At 43.2% G+C, this 22,050-nt stretch overlaps 1 protein-coding gene across 1 annotated transcript; it reads left to right on the forward strand.

Annotated features, from left to right (window-relative positions):
• The first annotated feature begins 2,464 nt into the window (after nt 1-2,464).
• LOC137624661 (uncharacterized) lies at nt 2,465-6,544 on the forward strand. Its single transcript, XM_068355620.1, has 4 exons — nt 2,465-3,530; nt 3,653-3,973; nt 4,607-4,802; nt 6,475-6,544. Exons 1-4 carry the CDS (start codon nt 2,465-2,467, stop codon nt 6,542-6,544), a joined length of 1,653 nt encoding a protein of 550 aa, XP_068211721.1.
• The last annotated feature ends 15,506 nt before the right edge of the window (nt 6,545-22,050 follow it).

Raw genomic sequence — 22,050 nt, forward strand, 5'->3', positions numbered from 1 at the left:
AGGAAAAAAACTTCGTGGGGCCAGGGAGATTGTAAATACTCCCTTAAAAATATGATTTACACTATTTAATGCCCTTATCACACTGTCCCGCCAATCACCAACACTTCATATAGTCACACACTTCATCAATCTAATTCACAGTTCATGCTAACATGATGAAACTTAGAGCTAGAAATGTATTCCTTCTCTAAGTTCTCTTGACTTTCTTTCTTTTAGTTCATTACAGTTAACTGTGGCTGTTTTTATTTTTCCATTGAAACATTTATGGCATTGACCTGTTATATACAATCAACCCTCATTATTGGCGGGTTCTTTTTTCGCAATAAAGAGAAACGTATAAACTATTAAATGAACAAAAAATACATTCACGGTTTTGTGATAAGTACCCTCATGACTCAAACATTTCAAACTGACTGCACTCCTTAGCATCCAGTATGCTTTGCGTCGTTTCCCCTCTCCTCACAATACAATACCGAATCTTTTGTTCACAAGGCCTCAGCCTTGCATCATTTCTGTTTGTGTGTGCATCTCCTGCTTTGATCTTTTTTTGTGTGGTAATACATTGTGATGTAGTGAAGTAAAAGTCTGTATGTATCCAGTGTTATAGGGATTTTATCATAAAACTTGATATGTACTGTACATCACGCTAATCCATCCACCAAACAGTCAGTGACTCAAAGAGTTGCATCATGCTTCAAACTTGCTGTGTAAAACTTTGTATGTAAATGGTTAGTGGTGCTGTACTGATACTTTTTGTTGTGAGTTTCGAAATGATCACTCGAAAGTCCCACCATTTAACTCCACAAACGTTACGTTAAATTGAGGTAAGATTGGAAGATCTCGCAGGCGTTGCTGCCAATGACTATGGTCCAATACGTGATGGTATTGGGGCATAAAATTCAACCACCTGTTGGGGAAGGAGCGGGTGTCAGAGAAACAAGGTATTTATTATTTACGAGTCACTAAAATTATATTGTACTGTCGCACCACGATAAAAATATCGATGTATATGTTTAGAGCCAAGGACTCTCCAGTTTGGTGGATTACAGCAAATTATGGCCCTCAGCCGAAGTATTAAGTTTACCCTTTGATCTGAAGTAAGACTTGGACAGTTTCTCCGTCTTGTGGTCGATAAAGAAGCTTTATCAAACCTCTTATTGGATAAATAACGTAAGAGTTCCCTCCCCTCTCCCAAGGACACTGTAGTTAGCGCGGGAGATCATAGTTTTCTTCGGAGCTGTCCAGAGCTACGCTCGTCCCCCCAAACAAGTAAGTTGTTCTAATTGTTGCGCTCTCTGTCTCCGCTCCAAGCCGCGTGAAACCAGGTCGGTTCCCCCTAGTTTTTTTCTGAGTGTGGAGTGTAATTTATATCTCTCTGTAACATTGTGATCCCATTGATTGGGGATTAGATTTATTTAGTAAAATACGTCTGAGAACCTTGGTAGGTGTTCTACCAAGGAATTGTATTGAAATTAAGTGTATTTAGTCTTTTTTAATCCGACGTGGACTTTGTGCCTCATGGGCACATGTTACAGACCCCTAAGGGAGACAGTTTCATTTATCAATTAGTTTAAGTGTTATAGTGTGTTATTTCTTTGTTAAATGGTTATTTTTGTAACAAATTTGTAAAGTGTAATCATATTTTATTGAATCCTGGATAGTTTTGGAAGGCTAACCTCTTCAAGGTCTTGTCATCGGCCCATACCATCGGGCCTAGAATCATAATTTTAATAAGTCGGAGAAAAATTCACGACATTTGGTCCTTCGAACCGGATGACAAGTGCTTTCCAGAGCTTGAAAGGAAATCAGTAATGTATGACCTTTAGGGTAGCCCTGATAGGACATAGCCAGCTCCCCCCGAATCTGCCGCAATGTTCAGGTAACGAGGTAGAAATTTACCGAAGGCCAGGCGGTCTGGTCAGTCAATTTCTAAATGACGATTTACAATATTGGCAGAAGAGGTACGATCTGATTGTCTTGTATCTGGGAGGGAACGACCTGGCAACCGACCACCCTAAAACCGTGTGGGATAACTTAAGGGTCCTGGTTGAACGGTTGAGGAACATTTCTGATATTGCTATTTGTGACGCCGAAGTTAGGGAGTACCTACCTGACAATAGGTTTGCTGTCAATCCAACCAAGTACATTAGCAAGGTAAAAAACTTTAACGCGAGAGTCTCCAAGTATTGTTCAAAGAGGCAATGAATTCAAGAGCCTACCGCGAGGGCAGGTTAAGGGACGGAGTCCACTTTGATCAAACTATTCGTAATGCTTTCCTCAACCGTTTGATGAGGCTGATCAGGAGAGAGAGGGAGAGACGTAACAATTAAAGTCCTCAGCGTCCCGATGTACGTTCGACCGCGTGTGCCTCTAGTTTTTTGTGCCCCCATCTTCATAACGTAAACCTAATTCTCTTCCTTCCTAGTTTCCCAAACCCCCCTGAAATAGAGTAGAGTTAGTCAAAATGGCGGTGGCCATGATCGTACACATCGAGGCGTCGATGGGCCTCATAGTCGACTTACTGAGTGAAACACAACGTGCATTAGTTGAGACCTACTCTGAATCAGTGTACCAGAATCTGGTCACGGAATTGCAAGAGGAGGTAAGACAGCTAAGAGAGCTGTACAAGAATCAATATGTTAAACTAGAACCTAGTTTAGAAGCCCGAATCAGGCACACGTTGGGAGAAGCTACGCTAGCTTCTACCCTTCTATATAATCGCATTGACAGAGTGAAGGTCACTCCAACGGGGAATGTTTCCCTCCCCAGATTGAAACCGCTGCCTCTCCCCACGTTTGAAGGGGAAGTGCAGAAATACGCTTCATATCGAGAGCTCTTTACGATACATGTAGATCGAAGAGCTGATTTAAATGATGTATCTAAATTCACATATCTGTTGGGGACCTTAGGCAGGGAGCCGCTTAAGATCGTGAAATCCCTTAGTGTAACCGCCGGGAATTATAGAATAGCGTTGGATCTTTTAGATAAACAGTATGGTAATGTCCATCAGACACTCGTAATTCTGCACAGAAAATTGGCTAATATCTTTGTACCATCACTAGATCCTGTAGAGCTGAAAAGGTTCCGTTTCGAATTGACAATTATAATTGAACAAATCAAGAGGCTAAGTAAAAATAATATAGGCCATGGTATGGTCATGAGCCTCATAAATCAAAAGTTGTCAGAAGGGAAGCTCTACAGGAAAGTGGTCGAGCATCTAAGAAAGTGTGACTATACGTTAGATGAGTTCTTTGACGCGATAGATTTCATTATCCGAATACTCGAGGACGATGCCTTGCAACGAGGAGATAATCTTGAACCTGACAAGAGAGTAGACATCAGTGTAAGAGCGAAGTCAAAACTCATCCACAATAATTCTTGTCCCTTTTGTAACGAACGGCACCCGCCTCACGGATGCCGCCAAGTAACTGATGTGGCTGCCAGACGTCGCATTTTGCTAAAAAGGGGCCTACGTTTCAATTGCACCAAGTCTGGTCATCGAAGTGATAAGTGTTCCGTCCCAAACCCTTGTAAGAATTGTAATGCGAACCATCACACAGCCATTTGTGATAATTATAATGCGGGAAGACGACCGCAATCAGTTTCAAGTAATAGTACAGTATTAGTCAGTCTACAATGTCTCGCCCCGTAGTAAATGCGACACCTCGACAGCATGAAACTGCCCCCCGTCCATCTAAAGATAAAGTGGAATCCAAACAGTGTAAAAGTGCAAAGATCGCACAGATGTCCGACGTGGACCTCCCATGTGCCATCTTGCCAACGGCTATGGCCGAAGTCAATCATAAACAAGGTAGCAAGCGAGTCCGCTTATTCCTCGATTCAGGAAGCCAAAAGAGCTTCATATCTGCGAAAACCGCGAGACAATTAGGCCTACCGGTGGTAGGAAGGGTAGCATTGAACATAGCTCCGTTTGGCTCTGCAGAAATAAGCGGACAATATGATGTCGTAAGCTGTAGGGTAGAAATGGGAAAATGAATAGTAAGAATGAAGCTGGTGGCACACGAAAACATTGACATCCCAATACATAACGCTGGTTATGTACAAGTCAGACAGCATCTGTTGAGTAAGGGAGTCACATTAGCCGATCCAGAGAACAAGTCCGATGAGCTGAAAAATGTCCACATTTTAGTAGGGCTGATTATTTTAGCTACTTCATTATAGGCATCGAGAAGGTTGATGGGATAAATCTTTTCCTGACCCATAATGGTATGTCGCCATATGGGAAAGTGCCGCAGTGGCTATTGGAAGGGAAAAGGATCGCACAGGTGAAAACGCTCAGAGTATGTAGAATTGCGAGTGAACCATACCAGTTTGACGTAGATGAGTGGTGGCGTTTGGACCATGTTGGCATCGCCCCATCAGAGCAATATACTGTTCGCGAGGCGGAAGCCATGCGAAAGGTGTCGCAAAGTGTTGTTAAAAACCTGAGGGATATCAGGTTAGCCTACCATTCGGGTCGGATGTTAGGCCAGATACGAACTATCGAAACATTGTAGCGCAGTTAGAATCATTGCAAACTAAGTTCAGGAAGGACAGGGAATATTATAATCAATATCAGGAGTGATAAATAAATATCTTGAAGCAGGCTTTATATCAGAAGTGAAGGAACCCAAGGTTGAAGGGTATTATATGCCGCATTTTGGAATTAAGAAAGATAGCCGCACGACCCTCCTCAGAATCGTGTTTAATGCCTCGGCAAAATCCAAGGGTCATAAATCGTTGAATGAATGCCTCTTACCTGGCCCTAATCTGGTAGAATTAGCATATCATTTGCTCATAAGGTTCAGGTTGAACAAATATGCCATGCTAGCCGACATCAGCAAGGCCTTCCACCGTGTCTTGTTAGATCCTTGTGATGCCAAATACACACAATTTCTGTGGCGCGAGGTAGCAGGTCGAGCGCTCGCCTTCGCCTTTAGAGTCGTGGTGTTCGGCATCACGGCGAGTCCGTTTTTGTTGCAACAAGTTTTAAATTGTCATTTTGAAAGGGAAGGTAGGCCAGATTTGGTGAAGTCCTTTTACGTAGATAATTATCTTGGTACTTTCGAGGATCTAGAGAGCATGAGGCAGGAGCATGAGTCTGTTAATAAGATCTTAAAAGGGGCTGGTATGCCTTTAGAAGGGTGGGCGTCCAATCACTTAGCCTTCGATAGCGAGAAGCAATGGAGGGAGCCGGTGAATGTGAATGTGCTTGGGCTGCGATGGGCCCGAGGTGTCGATCGATTGTGTGTGAAAGAATGTAAGAGAATCAGTGAATTGGGGGAGGGATGGGTACCTACGAAGCGTAGGGTACTTTCCATGTTGGTCTCCATTTACGATCCTCTAGGTTTGATAAGCCCATTATTTGTAAGAGGAAAACTTTTCCTCCAACAACTATGGGAGGATAACATGGGTTGGGATGATGTGTTAAAGAGAGAGAAATCTAGAGAAGCGAGTGAGTTGTTGAGTGAATTGAAAGCGGTGAGCAACATCACATTTCCAAGAGCGGTAGGTAAGAAAGGTTTAGAGCTCCATGTATTCACCGATGCCAGCAGTAAGGCATATGGTGCAGTAGCATATACTAGGGACAATTGCAATCAGGTAAGCCTACTCACTAGTAAAATGAGGATCACTCCAAAGGGGATGAACAAGTTGACAATTCCCAAGCTAAAACTATTAGCATTTTTGTTAGGCTGCAGATTAGCTAGGACACTCAAAGAGCTGAGAGAGCCACGAGAGATAGTCATGTGGACCGACAGCAAGGTCATGTTGGCATGGGTAGCATCTCCCAATGCCAAAGACCATAAGAACATATTTATATCTAACCGAGTGGCGGAGATTGTTTTTCTTCATCAGGTTTGCCGTTTCAGTTTAAACCATGTCCCAAGCAAACAGAATCCTGCTGATGTCCTGTCCAGAGGAGCAACGACGCAACAACTGCTAAATAACCCTCTTTGGCGGAACGGTCCAGACTTCCTAAGGACCACGGGAGAACCTGTTCCTTACAAGGAGGACGATCCAAACCATGAAAAAACAGTAGTGGCGGCGATACAAGAAATGAGGGAGGAAATAAGACCTGTTCCACCAGGAGAGATATGGGAAATTCTACAGAGGGAAGTAGAGTTCCGATTCTTATTGAGAGTTGCTAGTATAATAAAAAAATTTACCAGATTAAAACGGCATCCGTTCAGTATTGTTGTCCAATTAGAGCAAAAACATTATTTGCCTACAGTCTATGCTTACTTGGAGGGTGGAGTCAGACCCCCTCGTGAAGTTACTAATTATGTCAGACAATTAAATCTAATGTTAGATGATAAATTAATTTGCACTAGGAGATGAGTGTCCCAAGTAGAGGAATTGAAACATTTAATTCTCTTGCCAGCCAAAGGGCACTTAGTTAGGGTTTATATAAGATATTTGCACCGTTTGCACTTATATTGTGGTGTGAATACACTAATGGGTATCTTTCGACAGAAATGCTGGGCGCCAGGCCTATGTTCCATTGCGAGGCGGACTGTGCGGCAGTGTCCAGAATACGTGCTAGCCTTCCAGCCCCTGTTGAGACAGCCACCACCGAAGGAAAGGATCAACCTAACGAAGCCCTTTACAGCAGTCGGAGTGGACCACACAGCGGCCATACAGACTGAAACGCGGCCGGGCTACATACTGATCGTGACATGCATGGCCAGCAGGGCTGTGTACCTCGATTTCTGCCCCTCCCTGGAAGCGGAAGAATTCGTCTTAGCCCTAAGACGATTTTGTGCTACCCACGGTGCTCCGTCGTTCATCACATCAAATCATCAAACGTTCAAGACTGCCAGCAACCTCCTTCAGGGACTTTATGAAGAGGATGAAGTCCAGCAGTTCCTGAGGAAAACTGGCATAGATTGGCGCTTTCAGACACCCCGTGCACCTGGGAAAGGTGGGTTCTTCGAGCGCCTGATCGGAGTGACGAAACGTACCCTCCAGATAGCCCTCGGGAAGAAGTACCTGCCGGACGCCCACGTACTAACCCTTGTGAAGGAAGCAGAGGCGGTGGTAAATAACAGGCCTCTAATGTACAGCGGCGACAAGTGCGAGGATGAGGTCCTCACCCCCTCCCATTTACTGAGAGGACACCCAATCCACCTCAGGTCACCGATCTTGCCAGACCACCACCTCAATGCGACCTTCACCTCCCGGAGGCTTCGTGACAGTTACTTAAAACTGACTGACTCTTTGAAGGCCTTCCGAGAGAGGTGGAGAAAAGAGTATTTGAGTGCCCTTAGAGCCCGACACGACTGCCGATCTGGGGGACCTTCCAAGCTGCACCCCGGAGACGTCGTGCTGGTCAAGCAAGAAAATAAAAAAAGAGCTACATGGCCCCTTGGACGTGTCGTGGAGACATATCCTGACGACGACGGAGTCGTGCGTTCAGCCAAGGTGTTATTCGAGGATGTCGAGTCCCTGCGAGCTGTTAGCCACCTGGTTCCCCTGGAAATTGCCCCCTCTGATGATGATGATGGTGTTGGAGAAGACGTCGACGACGACGGAGAGAAGGGTGCGTACAGTTTGCCAGCAGGAATTCCAGGGATCGTTGAGACGTCTGGGGACAACCAGGAGATGGCTCAGGCTACAACATCTCGACAACCAGCCACAGAGATCTTAGATAGTGACGCTAATAGTGATAACAATGCGGTAAGTGAGAGGAGTGAAAGTGAAACAGGATCAGAGACGACGGGCGCACAAGGACGTTCCGCACGCCCATTGAGAAGGGCCGCTGCGAAGCAGTGAGAACTGATGGAACGCTTAGTTCGGAGTGAGGACATATAACGCATAGCTGCAAACAGTGAATGAATAAGGGAGTGTCCCTTCTGGTAGGTAGGGAGGGTGGAAAGAAGTAAATGTAGGTGAGTGTGAATCCACAGAGGTTGGAAGTGCGTCGGGTGTGGAGTACAGGGACGGGATGGTCTCTCGTACATACTAACCGAGTGTTGTACAGAACCAGGCCCCTCCCCCTTCTTGTTTCCCCTAAAGTAATTGCCAAGGTGTGGCAGTGTGGGAAGGGTGATTCCATTGATATGATTAAGGGCAGCTTGTCTTATGATTGGATTGTTCAATTTATGATCGTTCATATATACATTGCTTATTGTTCATTGCAGATGACATTGCAGGCCCATTGCCTACTTGCCTTTCTATTGATTGATTCATGTATGTATCATATGTCTGGGTATATTTTTTATTGCCATTCTTGTGTATATATACATTGCTTATTGTTCATTGCAGATGACATTGCAGGCCCAGTGCCTACTTGCCTTTCTATTGATTGATTCATGTATGTATCATATGTCTGGGTATATTTTTATTGCCATTCTGTGCGTACACTTGTAAGAGTTGGTTGCCCCAGGGTAATATTTCTGTTGATGTATATTGTGTATACTCCGTTAGAGTCGTTGTGGAGCGCTACGCAACGAGCCTAACTGAGTCTTGGAGTGGTTACTCCTCCCTCGAGTCCAGTCTTGCCCAGTTGACCGACGTTTCACCGCCCCTTTATTTCGGGTGTGGAGGATGTCGGGAGTTTCAAAATGATCACTCGAAAGTCCCGCCATTTAACTCCACAAACGTTACGTTAAATTGAGGTAAGATTGGAAGATCTCGCAGGCGTTGCTGCCAATGACTATGGTCCAATACGTGACGGAATTGGGGCATAAAATTCAACCACATGTAGGGGAAGGAGCGGGTATCAGAGAAACAAGGTATTTATTATTTACGAGTCACTAAAATTATATTGTACTGTCGCACCACGATAAAAATATCGATGTATATGTTTAGAGCCAAGGACTCTCCAGTTTGGTGGATTACGGCAAATTATGGCCCTCAGCCGAAGTATTAAGTTTACCCTTTGATCTGAAGTAAGACTTGGACAGTTTCTCCGTCTTGTGGTCGATAAAGAAGCTTTATCAAACCTCTTATTGAATAAATAACGTAAGAGTTCCCTCCCCTCTCCCAAGGACACTGTAGTTAGCGCGGGAGATCATAGTTTTCTTCGGAGCTGTCCAGAGCTACGCTCGTCCCCCCAAACAAGTAAGTTGTTCTAATTGTTGCGCTCTCTGTCTCCGCTCCAAGCCGCGTGAAACCAGGTCGGTTCCCCCTAGTTTTTTTTCTGAGTGTGGAGTGTAATTTATATCTCTCTGTAACATTGTGATCCCATTGATTGGGGATTAGATTTATTTAGTAAAATACGTCTGAGAACCTTGGTAGGTGTTCTATCAAGGAATTATATTGAAATTAAGTGTATTTAGTCTTTTTTTTAGTCCGACGTGGACTTTGTGCCTCATGGGCACATGTTACAGACCCCTAAGGGAGACAGTTTCATTTATCAATTAGTTTAAGTGTTATAGTGTATTATTTCTTTGTTAAATGGTTATTTTTGTAATAAATTTGTAAAGTGTAATCATATTTTATTGAATCCTGGATAGTTTTGGAAGGCTAACCTCTTCAAGGTCTTGTCATCGGCCCATACCATCGGGCCTAGAATCATAATTCTAATAAGTCGGAGAAAAATTCACGACACTTTTTATTCTAATTTTTATTGTATTAATATATTCATTGTGTGATACTACAATGTTATTGTTATATTAGCTACTGTACAGTAACGTATACAAAATATCATACTTTACAGTAGTAATGTAGATACAGGCTATGAGTATGGTGAGTTTCAATGGTGCAAGTCAACCTGTATAAGTTTGGCAATGACTCATGTTATGTGTACCTTAGTCTTACCATGTACATAGTACTCATGTTTACATGTACTGTACACCTACTGAATGTGTTCATTCATTAATATGATACTTATATTGTGACATAAACCATGTAAAAACAATATTAGGTAGTATTTAGGGTGTTAGTCGACTGCTTGTAGGCATTTGGCATATATATATATATATATATATATATATATATATATATATATATATATATATATATATATATATATATATATATATATATATATATATATATATATATATATATATATGCACGTGTGTGTGTATGTGTGTGTGTTTGAGTTTGTGTGTTTGTATGGAATAGAAAAGACCACCGTTGGAAATTGAACCTAGAAACGTACAATGTCAGGACCCTATCTAGGGAAGATCTTTGTGTGTTGCTAGACGAGCTGAAATAAATAAATTGGGATATAAAAGGGTTGAGTGAAATTACAAAACTCAGGAATCTTACATAGTGTTAAAAGAGTGTTTTGATTCAGAGGACATGAAAGGAACAAAGAAAATGTAATGAGTTTTCCTATTAATAGAAATCTTGCAGGTAACATGGAAGAATTCTATAGTATCAGTGATAGATTTGCAGGATTGATGATCAAACTAAATAAAAAGTACAAAATGAAGATCATTAAAACATATGCACCAACAAAAACATATGCACCAACAACATCCAATACAGAAGAAGAGATAGAAACTTTATATGAAGATCTTTAGATATCTTAAAAAAAAACATAAGACTTTGTTTGCATTTGTTTTGTTGATTTCTACGTAAGTAGGTCAAAAGAAGACTGGAGAATCAGTTGTGGGCAAATTTGGAGTTGGCATAAGAAACATCAAAAGAGACATGCTTGTAAAATTTGTTGAAAAAAAAAAAACAACAATCTAATCATGAAATCCTTTTTTCATATGAAATTGAACACAGAAAATGGACATGTAGACGCCCAAATCTAGAAAAGAAAAACGGAATACATTTTATTTTCAGTGTAAAATTTAATTTGGTTAAAGATGTAACATAATTAAACAAATTAAAGTCAAACGATCATAAAACTGTGAGAAGTAAAATTTGTCTAGATCTAAGGCAAGAAAGAAAGAACGAATTTTAAGAAAGAAAATGAACACTCCTTTAACAAGAGAAAATCTGTTTAGTTTAGCAATAAAAAATAGGTACTCCTAGCTAAGTGATGGAATTAAAGCAAATGAAGAATAAATGAACAGTAATTCAAAAAAATTTATACTGGAATCAGCACAGGATATCGGTGGAAAAGTTCCAAAACAAGATCAAGGAAAACTATCAGAAAACATAAGAAAAAAAAAATAATATTGGAAATGTGAGTAAAATCTTGGATTTCTTAGGGGGACACTAATATTTAATAATGAACTTTAGGAAATCCATATGTATGAAAACATCAGTTTCAAAACTCGTATAGATGTTTTAATATTAACATATAAACAACCATGATAATGGCCCAAGTAGTCTTCTCGGTTCTCTTTGAGACTCGTTGCTTCCTACACATTATTTCTAAGTTGTTCCCATACTAACTAACCTTCCATTATTTATTTGGATTATTTGGAAGGTAGCCAGGCAACCCTGCCTTACTGCTTGAGTGGGTAAGCTGGGGGTGGTTGGGGGGGGGGGGGGGGGGGGGTTGGGGGGGTGGTACCCAGCCACCTCTATATATACTCTCACAGCAGTGAGGTACTTCACTTTTTCTTTTGGCTCTGTAGAGATCGGACGTGTCCTCTCTCTCCCCAGACAGTCATTGGACTTTTTCATATTCTTTTTCTTTTCAGGTGTGCGTATTTTCTCTTCGATTGCCTTGATCCGAACCTGTCCAGGGCGCGAGGGTGCCGCGTAAGGTACCTTTATGTCATCTTTGGAGACTGACCCACACACTGTATCCTTCTTGCAGAGGGCATCGGTGCGAGTAGGGTTCGGCCTGCGCAGAGTGTAGGGAATGGCCTACCTCCCAATGGGAGAAATTTGGACTGTGTAGGAAGAAGAAGGCCAAGCGCGATCTTTCTCCCTCAGGGCTGAGGAAAGCATGGTCTTCTTCGTCCCTCACCCCCAAATCTCTTACAAAAGCTCCTTCTCGCTCATGCTCCTCTGAGGGATGATCGAGTAGGACCGCAGACCGACATACTCCTTGACAACCTTGGGGTATTTAGGATGTTGTTGCTTCCGCTAGAGGAGCAACTTACACCTCCAGCCACTGGGGAGCCATTCTCCCTTTCAGATGTTCTGCAGGTGTGGCCAACCTTAGGGATTTCAGGACCCCCTTTGAAGTAAAAACTTCTGCGTTTCATTCAGCGCGTTGCTAGGAAGGACCCCTCTCCAGAGCCATCAACATCTCACACTCTGGAACTGTGTGAAGTCCATCTTTCACCTTCTCCTGGATCTTCCACGCGTGGACGAGGTGATCACTCGTATTCGCCACTCCAATGGCCTCCTGCTGACTAAGCCCCATTCCGCATCTTGGGACCTCTTAGTCGCTCAACCTCCAACCCTTTAGTTTCTTCTTACAGGAACCCACCGGTTGCAGGTGTTGATCTTCCGGGGACCAGCGCTCTAACCACCAGCAGCACAAAACAACGAAAATTGCCATAGCCTCACCCTTCTGTACACTCTTCCTCTGATCGCCGTTCGCGACTATCAGAAGATCTGATGGATCGTAGGTCATCACGATCCGAACGCTCTTCTTCTGGAAGGCGTTCATGATCTGGAGCTTCGCGCTCACAAAACCTCTGGTCTCAACGCTCTCCTCGGAGGCGTTCCTCTTTACGAGGGCACTCTCGCGATAGCGCTCTGCACAATCACGATCATTGTCTAGTCAGGCTCACAAGGAGACTGTTCACGAGAAGAGCGTTCACGTTTGCTGGTTCAACGCTCACGCCATTCTCGAACGAGAGCTAAACGTTCCCGTTCATGAACAGCTCATTCATGATCGCGAACCGCGCGTTCATGATCAAGGTCTAGACGTTCCTAGTCTAGATGTAGAGGTAGGCATTCACGCAGTCCATCAGCGCTTAGCTTCTTAACCCGACCTTCTCCTTAACGACCTTGGACCAAACCTGATCAGGAGAAGGACCATCCCTCAGACAGGCGTTTGGCTAAACCCCCAGTGCCTTTTACTGCAAAGCGTTTGCCTATGTGACGCTTGGAAATGTGTCCAGCTGTGATGCGTTCCCCAACTCTCAGACTTGTTCCTACTCAGAGACCTTCTCTGCTGACTTCGTCGGACGTAGGTGCTTCTCTATGGCATCAGGAAGGCGTTACACGTTCCTCTTCTAGTGTGGTTCCTAGTACTTCTGTTACGAGCACTTCTGACCGAGAATTGCGTCTGTTAACTCGTGAAACTCGCGATTTTGTGGGCGAGTCTTATGATTTCGCAAGCAAATTGACGTTTTCCGCAAGCAATTCAGGAGCAGATACGTCTGAACAGCAAGCAAGTGCGGGTACCAACACATTTTCCTCTGCCTCCAGCTTTTACCACCTCCAGTGGGAGGCTGATACCCTTTCCAGAGGGTTTCAAGGAGCAGCCTAATAGGTACACAGACATTCCTATTAGTCTGGACCGTCCTCATCAATTGAAGGAACGTGTTTCTCTGCCACAGAGACTCTCTTCTACGACAATTAAGGCTCTTTCTAGAGATCCCCCCAGGGGATGTTCTCCTTTTAGACCTCCAAGGGAAGCCCAGGACTTACCTAGAGGTGCCGAGTTTCCTGAATGGGTGAGTACTTTTCTTACCACCCTGCAGAAATCTCTGGGTGTGGCTCCTCCACAGTCACAACCTTAGACTGCTCCAGTTAAAGCGACCCCTAGGATTCCGTTGGAAACCGTGTTGAGTTTCTACATTGGGAGTCTAGATCTTAGAAGGAGATCAACCTCGGACAAGGCTCGCAGATCGCCGCCATCCCGATTGCATGTCAAAGGTCCTCGATCTTCTGATTCTTTCATGACCAACCTACCCTTTACCCTGGCGAAGGCAAGGGAAACCATGACTAAGAGGCAGAAGAGAAGGATGAGAAGCGTAACTCCAACTTATGCCGACATTATCCTCCCTAGGACGAGTAGGAACATAGGCTCGCCAAGGGAGATAACCATCCATCCCTTCAATCCTCAAGAGATTGATTTAGTGCTTTTGGACCAGCATCCAATTTCCTTACCTCCTCCAGAGGAGGAGCCTTCAGCTCTTATAGCCAAAGCTTCCTTGGGTGCCTCGAAAATCTCGCAAGTTCCCTCTCCCAAGACCGCGGAGGAACGTCCAGTGCATAGCAGTCGAAAGACACCAAGACGAAATCCAAGAATGCTGCGGCAATGGAAACTCGCTTGGCTGAGGCACAGGGAAGGTCCCTTGTGGCGGGTCCCTCTAGCAATATTGATGATAACCCTAACCTACCCCAGGCTCTGGATGTGAGTATGGAGGTGGACGACCCCTTGGATTCCGATGATGAGAATCTTCCCAAGGCGGCTAGTCCAAACTACCACTCTGAGCAAGAGGGACGTGAGTCGGAGCACACTTTTTGGCAGGTCCTTGCTTGTATGAGGGCCATTAATAGGCTATTTTCTCCTGGTTCCACCACCCAGGAGGGTAATATGGTTCTCGATGAAATATTTGAGACCCAGAAGACTTCCAGGTCCAGTCCCACTTTACCCTGGTCTAAAGGTTTGACAGCCGCCAAAAGGGAAACTATAGCCCAGATAGCTGGAACTTCTAGTTCCTTGAGGGTAGGTTCCTCCTCTTGGTCTCTTCCAATTCTTTTTTTCTTACAAAGGAAGTATTATGAGATCGATGGGGAACCTCATTTCACCATGTCCCTCGACCCTTCAGTATAGTCTTTAACAAAGGGTTTTCCGACTCAAACCTTCGCCTCTCTGAGGGCCTCCCTCTCGGCAGTTGAGCTCCTGAACATAGAGAGAGGCGCGAAGTATGCCATGCAGGCTGCTTCGTGGCTTCATCTATTGCTTGGATCCTTGGGCTTCATGGTTCGCTCCCACGATCTCTTGAAGGATTCGGCCAATAAGACTTTGGAGTTCTTAATATTCTTGGGTACCCAAACTCTTGAGTTCCTGTTGCACCACTTTGTCAACTTGTGGGCGATGCTATACTCAAGAGAAGGGATACCATCATCGGGAAATTCCATAAGCAGGTGTTGAAGGTGGAAGTCTCCTGGTTGAGGAACTTCACCCTTGAGTTTTATTCTCTCTTCATCCCAGAGGAGATAGAGATGGCTGCTGAGCGATGGTGGAAAGCGTCAAATGAGTTCTCCTCCATAGGGCCATGCCATCGAGGCCCTATGGTAGACCTTTCCAGCCATCTCGTACTCAGCAAGTACAATCCTCTTCTCACCCTTCAGCTTCTAGGTCCTCAGGACCTTCAAAGCTGTCTAAGCGGCCCTTTCCATCTAAAGGCCAGAAAAGGAACAAGTCCTTCAGAGGAAAGAAGGGAGGAATGGGAAGTGGCCGAGGTGGTCAGTCCCATTAGGAATAGCATTCCTCTTCACCTACCACCTATGGGAGGATGCCTACAGTGCCTCTGGCAGAGGTGACAGCTTCACGGGGCAGAACCCTGGGTGATTGAAGTGATCACCCTAAGGTATCACGTCCCATTCATTCAATCTCCCCCTCCTCTAACTCGGGATCCAGTGCATCTAAGCTTCTATGTGAAATGATCTGAAAAGGAGCTGGCTCTAGGGCCGAAGTCCAGACCATGGTGCAGAAAGGTGCTCTCCAAGAGGTTACGAACAGGTCCCAAGGCTTCTACAGTCAATTTTTTCTGGTGAAAAAGGTGACTGGAGGATGGAGACCAGTCATCGATCTCTCTCTTTGTGGAGGATTTATTTTTACTTTATTTTTATTTTTTTGTTTTTGCCAAATCCAGAGAGAGAGAGAGAGAGAGAGAGAGAGAGAGAGAGAGAGAGAGAGAGAGAGAGAGAGAGAGAGAGAGAATTTCATTTGCTTTAGTTTTTCTAGATCGCGCGAGAGTGTGTGTGTTTGAGTGTGTGTTTGAGTGTGTGTTTGAGTGTGTGTTTGAGTGTGTGTTTGTGTGTGTGTTTGTGTGTTTGGTTGTGTGTTTGTGTGACTGCGGTGCGCGCCGAAGAGCAAGTGGTAGTTAGAGAATGATCGTTGGGGGTGAGAAAGACTGTTGGTACAAATGAGATTGTTTGTTTACATTTTTTAGTTAGGTTACGACAGTGGTGAATGTTTCGGAGCGAATGCTTTTTTATTTGACTGCAGCTTAAGGCAGTTGTGTGAGTGCTGGATAACTATTTATATATTTTCGACCAGCGTGGAAGTGTTTTTTGATTTTCAAAGTAAGTACAGTTTTGTTTATCTTTGCTTGTCGTGATTGTGAATGATAGGAACAATTTATTATTTATCTTTGATTATAGTGCGATAGTTCAGTTAGCTAGAAGTGTTCGTAAGTGTTTTTCTTTTTTATTTTGGCAGGCTGCGATTCCTCCTTTGGAGAGACCCAAGAATTTTGAAAGTGGATGTATTGTTGATGACTTGGCTTGTATTACGATTTTGTTTGGACTGCTCATTTGATTGATCAACTGTTGACGACCTGGCCTGTTTATTACAATTAAGATTTAGGATGATGATGATGATGATATCGACGACGATGACACCCATGACCCCGAGGAGTTAAGTCCGTTATGGAAATTGAAAACAATCTTCGGGTTTCATATAGTGGTGTTGTGCCATAAAAGACAGTTGGCTTGTGTGTATAGACAGTGTTGGTGTCTATAAAATATATATAAACATATTTATTTGGGTGTTGGTGTGCGGGTGATTTAAGTTTTGTTAGGGGTTTCGTTGATTATTTGAATGGTGGTTATTATATATTTAGTGTGAAGTTTATGATTAGTTGTAAGTGTGATTATTATTTTTATTGTGAATGGTTCCATGTTAAGTATTGTGGTATTAGGAAATATAGTTTTAAGGGTATGTTTTGTTTTGTTTGTCCTTTTGTCCAAGAGTCCAGTTGATAAAGTAAGGGGAAAGTTTGTGTTGTGGGACCATTGTCAGTAGGTGTGATTCAGGGTGTGGGGCTTGTTTTTTTTAACATCCCGCCACATTATTTTGGCGCCCGAACAGGGACTGCTGAGGTGGGATAGAAGCTGGACTGTTGGACGAAGGACGGAATTAGGTTAAGAATTTAGGATTAAGGTTGATGAAAAATGGAAGAGCAGAACAAGTTACTGAAGGAGGAATTGCGGCTGAGTAAGGAGCGTGAGGAGAGGTTGCTAATAGAGAATGAGAGGTTGAACTGGGAGAATGCGGCGATGCAGAAGGAGCTTAGGGAGTTAAAGGGGACAGTAGAGAGAGTGGAAGAATGTGTTGAGATGAGGATGCGAGAGAATGAAGAACGAATGGAGAAACGAATGGAAGATATGATGGGGCAAGTCATGGGGATGATGAAAACTATAATGGGTGAAGGTGCAGTCGGAGGAGTGTCCTCAGCTTCGGGTAATGGGTTGGTAGTGAAAGAGAAGGTTAAGGTAGGTGATAATGGGAAAGGAAGTGATAGTGATAGTAGTAATAGTGATGGTGATATCGAAGATAAGGGAATTAGGCATAGTAAGGATGAACAGAAAGGGGAGAGGAAAGATGAAAGGAAAGGTAAAAGTGATGTGAAGAAAGAGAAGAAAAAGTATCAGGCTGATAGCAAGGACGATCGTGAATGGGTGAAAGTGGTAAGTAAGAAAAAGGGTAAGAAGGGAATGGTTAAGGATAGGAATTTAAGTGTGGAAGTGGATTCATTATATTCGAATGAGGAAGAAGGTAACAAGGGAGTAGACAGTGATGATAGCAGTGAGAATGAACGTGATGTGTGTAAGACTGTGTTTATGAGAGAGGTACCTCGGTGTGAAAGGTTCAATGAGCATAGCAGTAGGGATGTAAATGATTTTTTCAAGGAGTATGAGAGGTATTGTCAGGATAAGTATGGGGATAGTAAAAGAGTTTGGGCTAGGGAGTTAGGAGAATATTTGACTGGGTATTTGTTGACGATGTATGGAGTGATAATGAGTGTAGGGGACGTTGATTATGAAAGTGTGAAAACGAGAATACTTGAGCAGGTAAAACGTATGAAAGGGAGTGTTAAGTATAAGCGTAAGAATGATTTTGATGAGGCAAGGATGAATGCAGGAGAAGCTATATCAATGTACGTATGTAGGTTGGAAACTTTAGCTAGGAAGAAGTATGGGGATGAAGGTATAAATGAGAATAAGGAGTTAATGAGGAAGTTTTTGGCAACAGTACCTGAGAATGTATGTGAATTTATTAATTTGAAACGCAAAGAGAAAATGAGGTGGACGCAAGAGAGATTGACATGGGATGATATACTAGAGATAGTTGAGGATTATGAGTTAGATAGGTGCATGAAAGAAAGTAAATCTGTGAGTGTAAGAACTGGAATGGAAGAAAGTGTAATAGAATTTGGTAGTTATAAGGACGCAATTTTGAGAGGACCAATGAGGGTAGCTGATAATGTAGTAGATAGGAGTGTTAGGGCGAGTAATGTGGGAATACCTGTAAGGACAAATGAAGGGTTTAGGCAAGGGAATCAGGTTTGGAGGGATAGGAGTGCTAGTGCGCCGCAAGATAGGTCAGGTAGTTGTATCCGTGAAGAGAAGTGTTATAGATGTGGGAAAGTAGGACATAAGAAGAATGAATGTAGATGGGCTCTTGGTGCTTGTTTTGGATGTGGTGAGGTAGGGCATAGAATTAGCGAGTGCACGAAAGAGAAAGGGGTAAAATGTTATCGGTGTGGTATGACAGGGCACATAGCGAGTGGATGTCGGAGTAATCGTACAAATGTGATTTGCGGTAATTGTGGTAAGGATGGGCATTATGCTAGAATGTGCAAGGAGCCACGGGGTAAGTGTACTGAATGTGGTGCAGATGGGCATGTAGCTAGGGTATGTAGGAAGAAGGGAGTAAATCAGCCAGGATGTTCGGGAAACTAGAGTGTAAGAGGGTTCAGCTGGGTGAGTCCTCCTGTGTGTGTGGAAGGAATAGGATTAATGTTTGTGAGAATGGGATGAGTAATTGGTTGGAAATGAGCAAGTATGAACCTAGTATGCATGAGAAGTTAGGGCTGGAAAATAAACAATTAGTGTTAGTTGAATATAGGAAAAAGAGGCGTTTGAAAGTTTTAAGTGAGGAGAAAGTGCAAGGGAAATTTATAAGTAAAAGTGAGAATAGAAATAAGTATGACAAGGGTGTAAATGTGCAAGTGTGTATGGAAGATAAATGTGTTAATACAGATGAATCATGGCTGAGTATGAATGATACCTATAGTGTGTGTGGCTTTTCCTTAGGTGATGTAAAAGAAAGGATGACGAATGCGAGAGTGAGAGATAGGAGAATGATTAGTAGTATGAATGAATCTTTTACTAAAGTTGAGAATGTTTTTGATGAAATGGATGAACTGTTTACAGAAATGAGTGTAATTATAGGGCCAGATGAGAACGAGGTAGATATGATTGTACATGATATATTAGATGATAGGGATTTAGATAGGAATAGTGTTAATGTAGCGAATGATTGTGATAAGGAAGAAGTGAATGAGAGAGTATATGGAGGCCCAGTTACTCGGAGTAGAGGTCCCGTTCCCGACTGCGACTGGGTTATGAAAAAAATAATGTAAGTGTTGTGTGAGAAGGATTTGGCAAAGTAAGGGGGGAGGAATGTGGAGGATTTATTTTTACTTTATTTTTATTTTTTTGTTTTTGCCAAATCCAGAGAGAGAGAGAGAGAGAGAGAGAGAGAGAGAGAGAGAGAGAGAGAGAGAGAGAGAGAGAGAGAGAGAGAGAGAGAGAGAATTTCATTTGCTTTAGTTTTTCTAGATCGCGCGAGAGTGTGTGTGTTTGAGTGTGTGTTTGAGTGTGTGTTTGAGTGTGTGTTTGTGTGTGTGTTTGTGTGTTTGGTTGTGTGTTTGTGTGACTGCGGTGCGCGCCGAAGAGCAAGTGGTAGTTAGAGAATGATCGTTGGGGGTGAGAAAGACTGTTGGTACAAATGAGATTGTTTGTTTACATTTTTTAGTTAGGTTACGACAGTGGTGAATGTTTCGGAGCGAATGCTTTTTTATTTGACTGCAGCTTAAGGCAGTTGTGTGAGTGCTGGATAACTATTTATATATTTTCGACCAGCGTGGAAGTGTTTTTTGATTTTCAAAGTAAGTACAGTTTTGTTTATCTTTGCTTGTCGTGATTGTGAATGATAGGAACAATTTATTATTTATCTTTGATTATAGTGCGATAGTTCAGTTAGCTAGAAGTGTTCGTAAGTGTTTTTCTTTTTTATTTTGGCAGGCTGCGATTCCTCCTTTGGAGAGACCCAAGAATTTTGAAAGTGGATGTATTGTTGATGACTTGGCTTGTATTACGATTTTGTTTGGACTGCTCATTTGATTGATCAACTGTTGACGACCTGGCCTGTTTATTACAATTAAGATTTAGGATGATGATGATGATGATATCGACGACGATGACACCCATGACCCCGAGGAGTTAAGTCCGTTATGGAAATTGAAAACAATCTTCGGGTTTCATATAGTGGTGTTGTGCCATAAAAGACAGTTGGCTTGTGTGTATAGACAGTGTTGGTGTCTATAAAATATATATAAACATATTTATTTGGGTGTTGGTGTGCGGGTGATTTAAGTTTTGTTAGGGGTTTCGTTGATTATTTGAATGGTGGTTATTATATATTTAGTGTGAAGTTTATGATTAGTTGTAAGTGTGATTATTATTTTTATTGTGAATGGTTCCATGTTAAGTATTGTGGTATTAGGAAATATAGTTTTAAGGGTATGTTTTGTTTTGTTTGTCCTTTTGTCCAAGAGTCCAGTTGATAAAGTAAGGGGAAAGTTTGTGTTGTGGGACCATTGTCAGTAGGTGTGATTCAGGGTGTGGGGCTTGTTTTTTTTAACATCCCGCCACATCTTCTGCATAAGTTTGTGCAACATACTCAGTTCAGAATGGAGACGGCAGACACGATCATTCAAGCAGTTCATCCAAAGGACTTCATATGCACATTGGATCTGAAGGACGCATACTTCTAGATCCCAATCCATCCATATTCAAGGAAGTATCTAAGGTTCATACATAAGGAAAAGATATACCAGTTCAGGGTTCTCGGCTTCAGTCTTGCGACAGCTCCTCAGGTATCCACCAGAGTGTTCACCCTAGTGTCATCTTGGGCTCACAGGAACAGCATCCATCTCCTCAGGTATCTGGATGATTTGGTTAATCCTGGCAGACTTGGAGACCACCCTTCTTCGTCACCGAGACATGCTTCTCGAGTTTTGTCAGGATCTGGGGATCCTGATAAATCACAAGAAGTCATTATTGCAACCATCCCAATGGCTGGTATACTTCAGTATGATAATAGACACCATTTAAGAGAAAGTCTTCCCATCAGATGAAAGAGTACACAGACTGAGAGCCAGTAGTCCTGGCTTCTCGTTGGTTGAGTCTGCTAGGCCATTTAACCTCTCTCATTCGTCTAGTTCCAAACGGCCGCCTCAGGATAAGATCCCTGCAATGGCAGCTGAAGTCCGGATGGAACCAACACTCTGATCCACTGGACACTTGAGTTTTTATAACTCAGGACAAGGTGAAGGATTTTAATTGGTGGAGGTCAGACGAAAACCTTTGTCGGGGACAGAATCTTCTTTTCCTCCCTCTGGATTTGATGCTGTTCACAAATGCATTAAAGGAAGGGTGGGGGCCTCACCTGCAGCATCATACAACCTCCTGCCTTTCGTCAGAGTCAGAAAGGTACCAGCACATAAATCTTCTAGAGATGAGAGCAGCCTACCTAGCTCTTCATCAGTTCCAACAGCTGCTGGCAGGTCACTCTGTGGTGTTAATGAGCGACAACACCATAGGAGTGGCTTACATAAACAGACAGGGTGGCACCTTTTCGCAGCCTCTATGCCATCTTGCAGTAAAGATCCTCAGATGATCAGAAGAACATTTGGTGTGTCTATCAGCTCGCTTCATTCCTGGCAAGAGGAATGTGCTCCTCCGAATGGTCTTTGAATCTCTGAACAGCAAGCTTTCGCTGTATTGTTCTCCAGTTCCGGACCCTCAGGCTCTATGGCAAGATGCATTTCAACAATGGTGGGAAAACATCGGTGTGTACGCCTTTCTCCCGTTTTGTCTGATGAGAAGACTGCTTAACGCGACCAGAGCATCCAAAGATCTTATGACGACCCTTGTACCTCCGCTATGGGATCACTCAGAGTGGTTGCTGGAGCTCCTGCAACTTTAGTA

This window comes from Palaemon carinicauda, chromosome 31 (assembly GCF_036898095.1).
Source record: "Palaemon carinicauda isolate YSFRI2023 chromosome 31, ASM3689809v2, whole genome shotgun sequence".
NCBI lineage: Eukaryota > Metazoa > Arthropoda > Malacostraca > Decapoda > Palaemonidae > Palaemon > Palaemon carinicauda.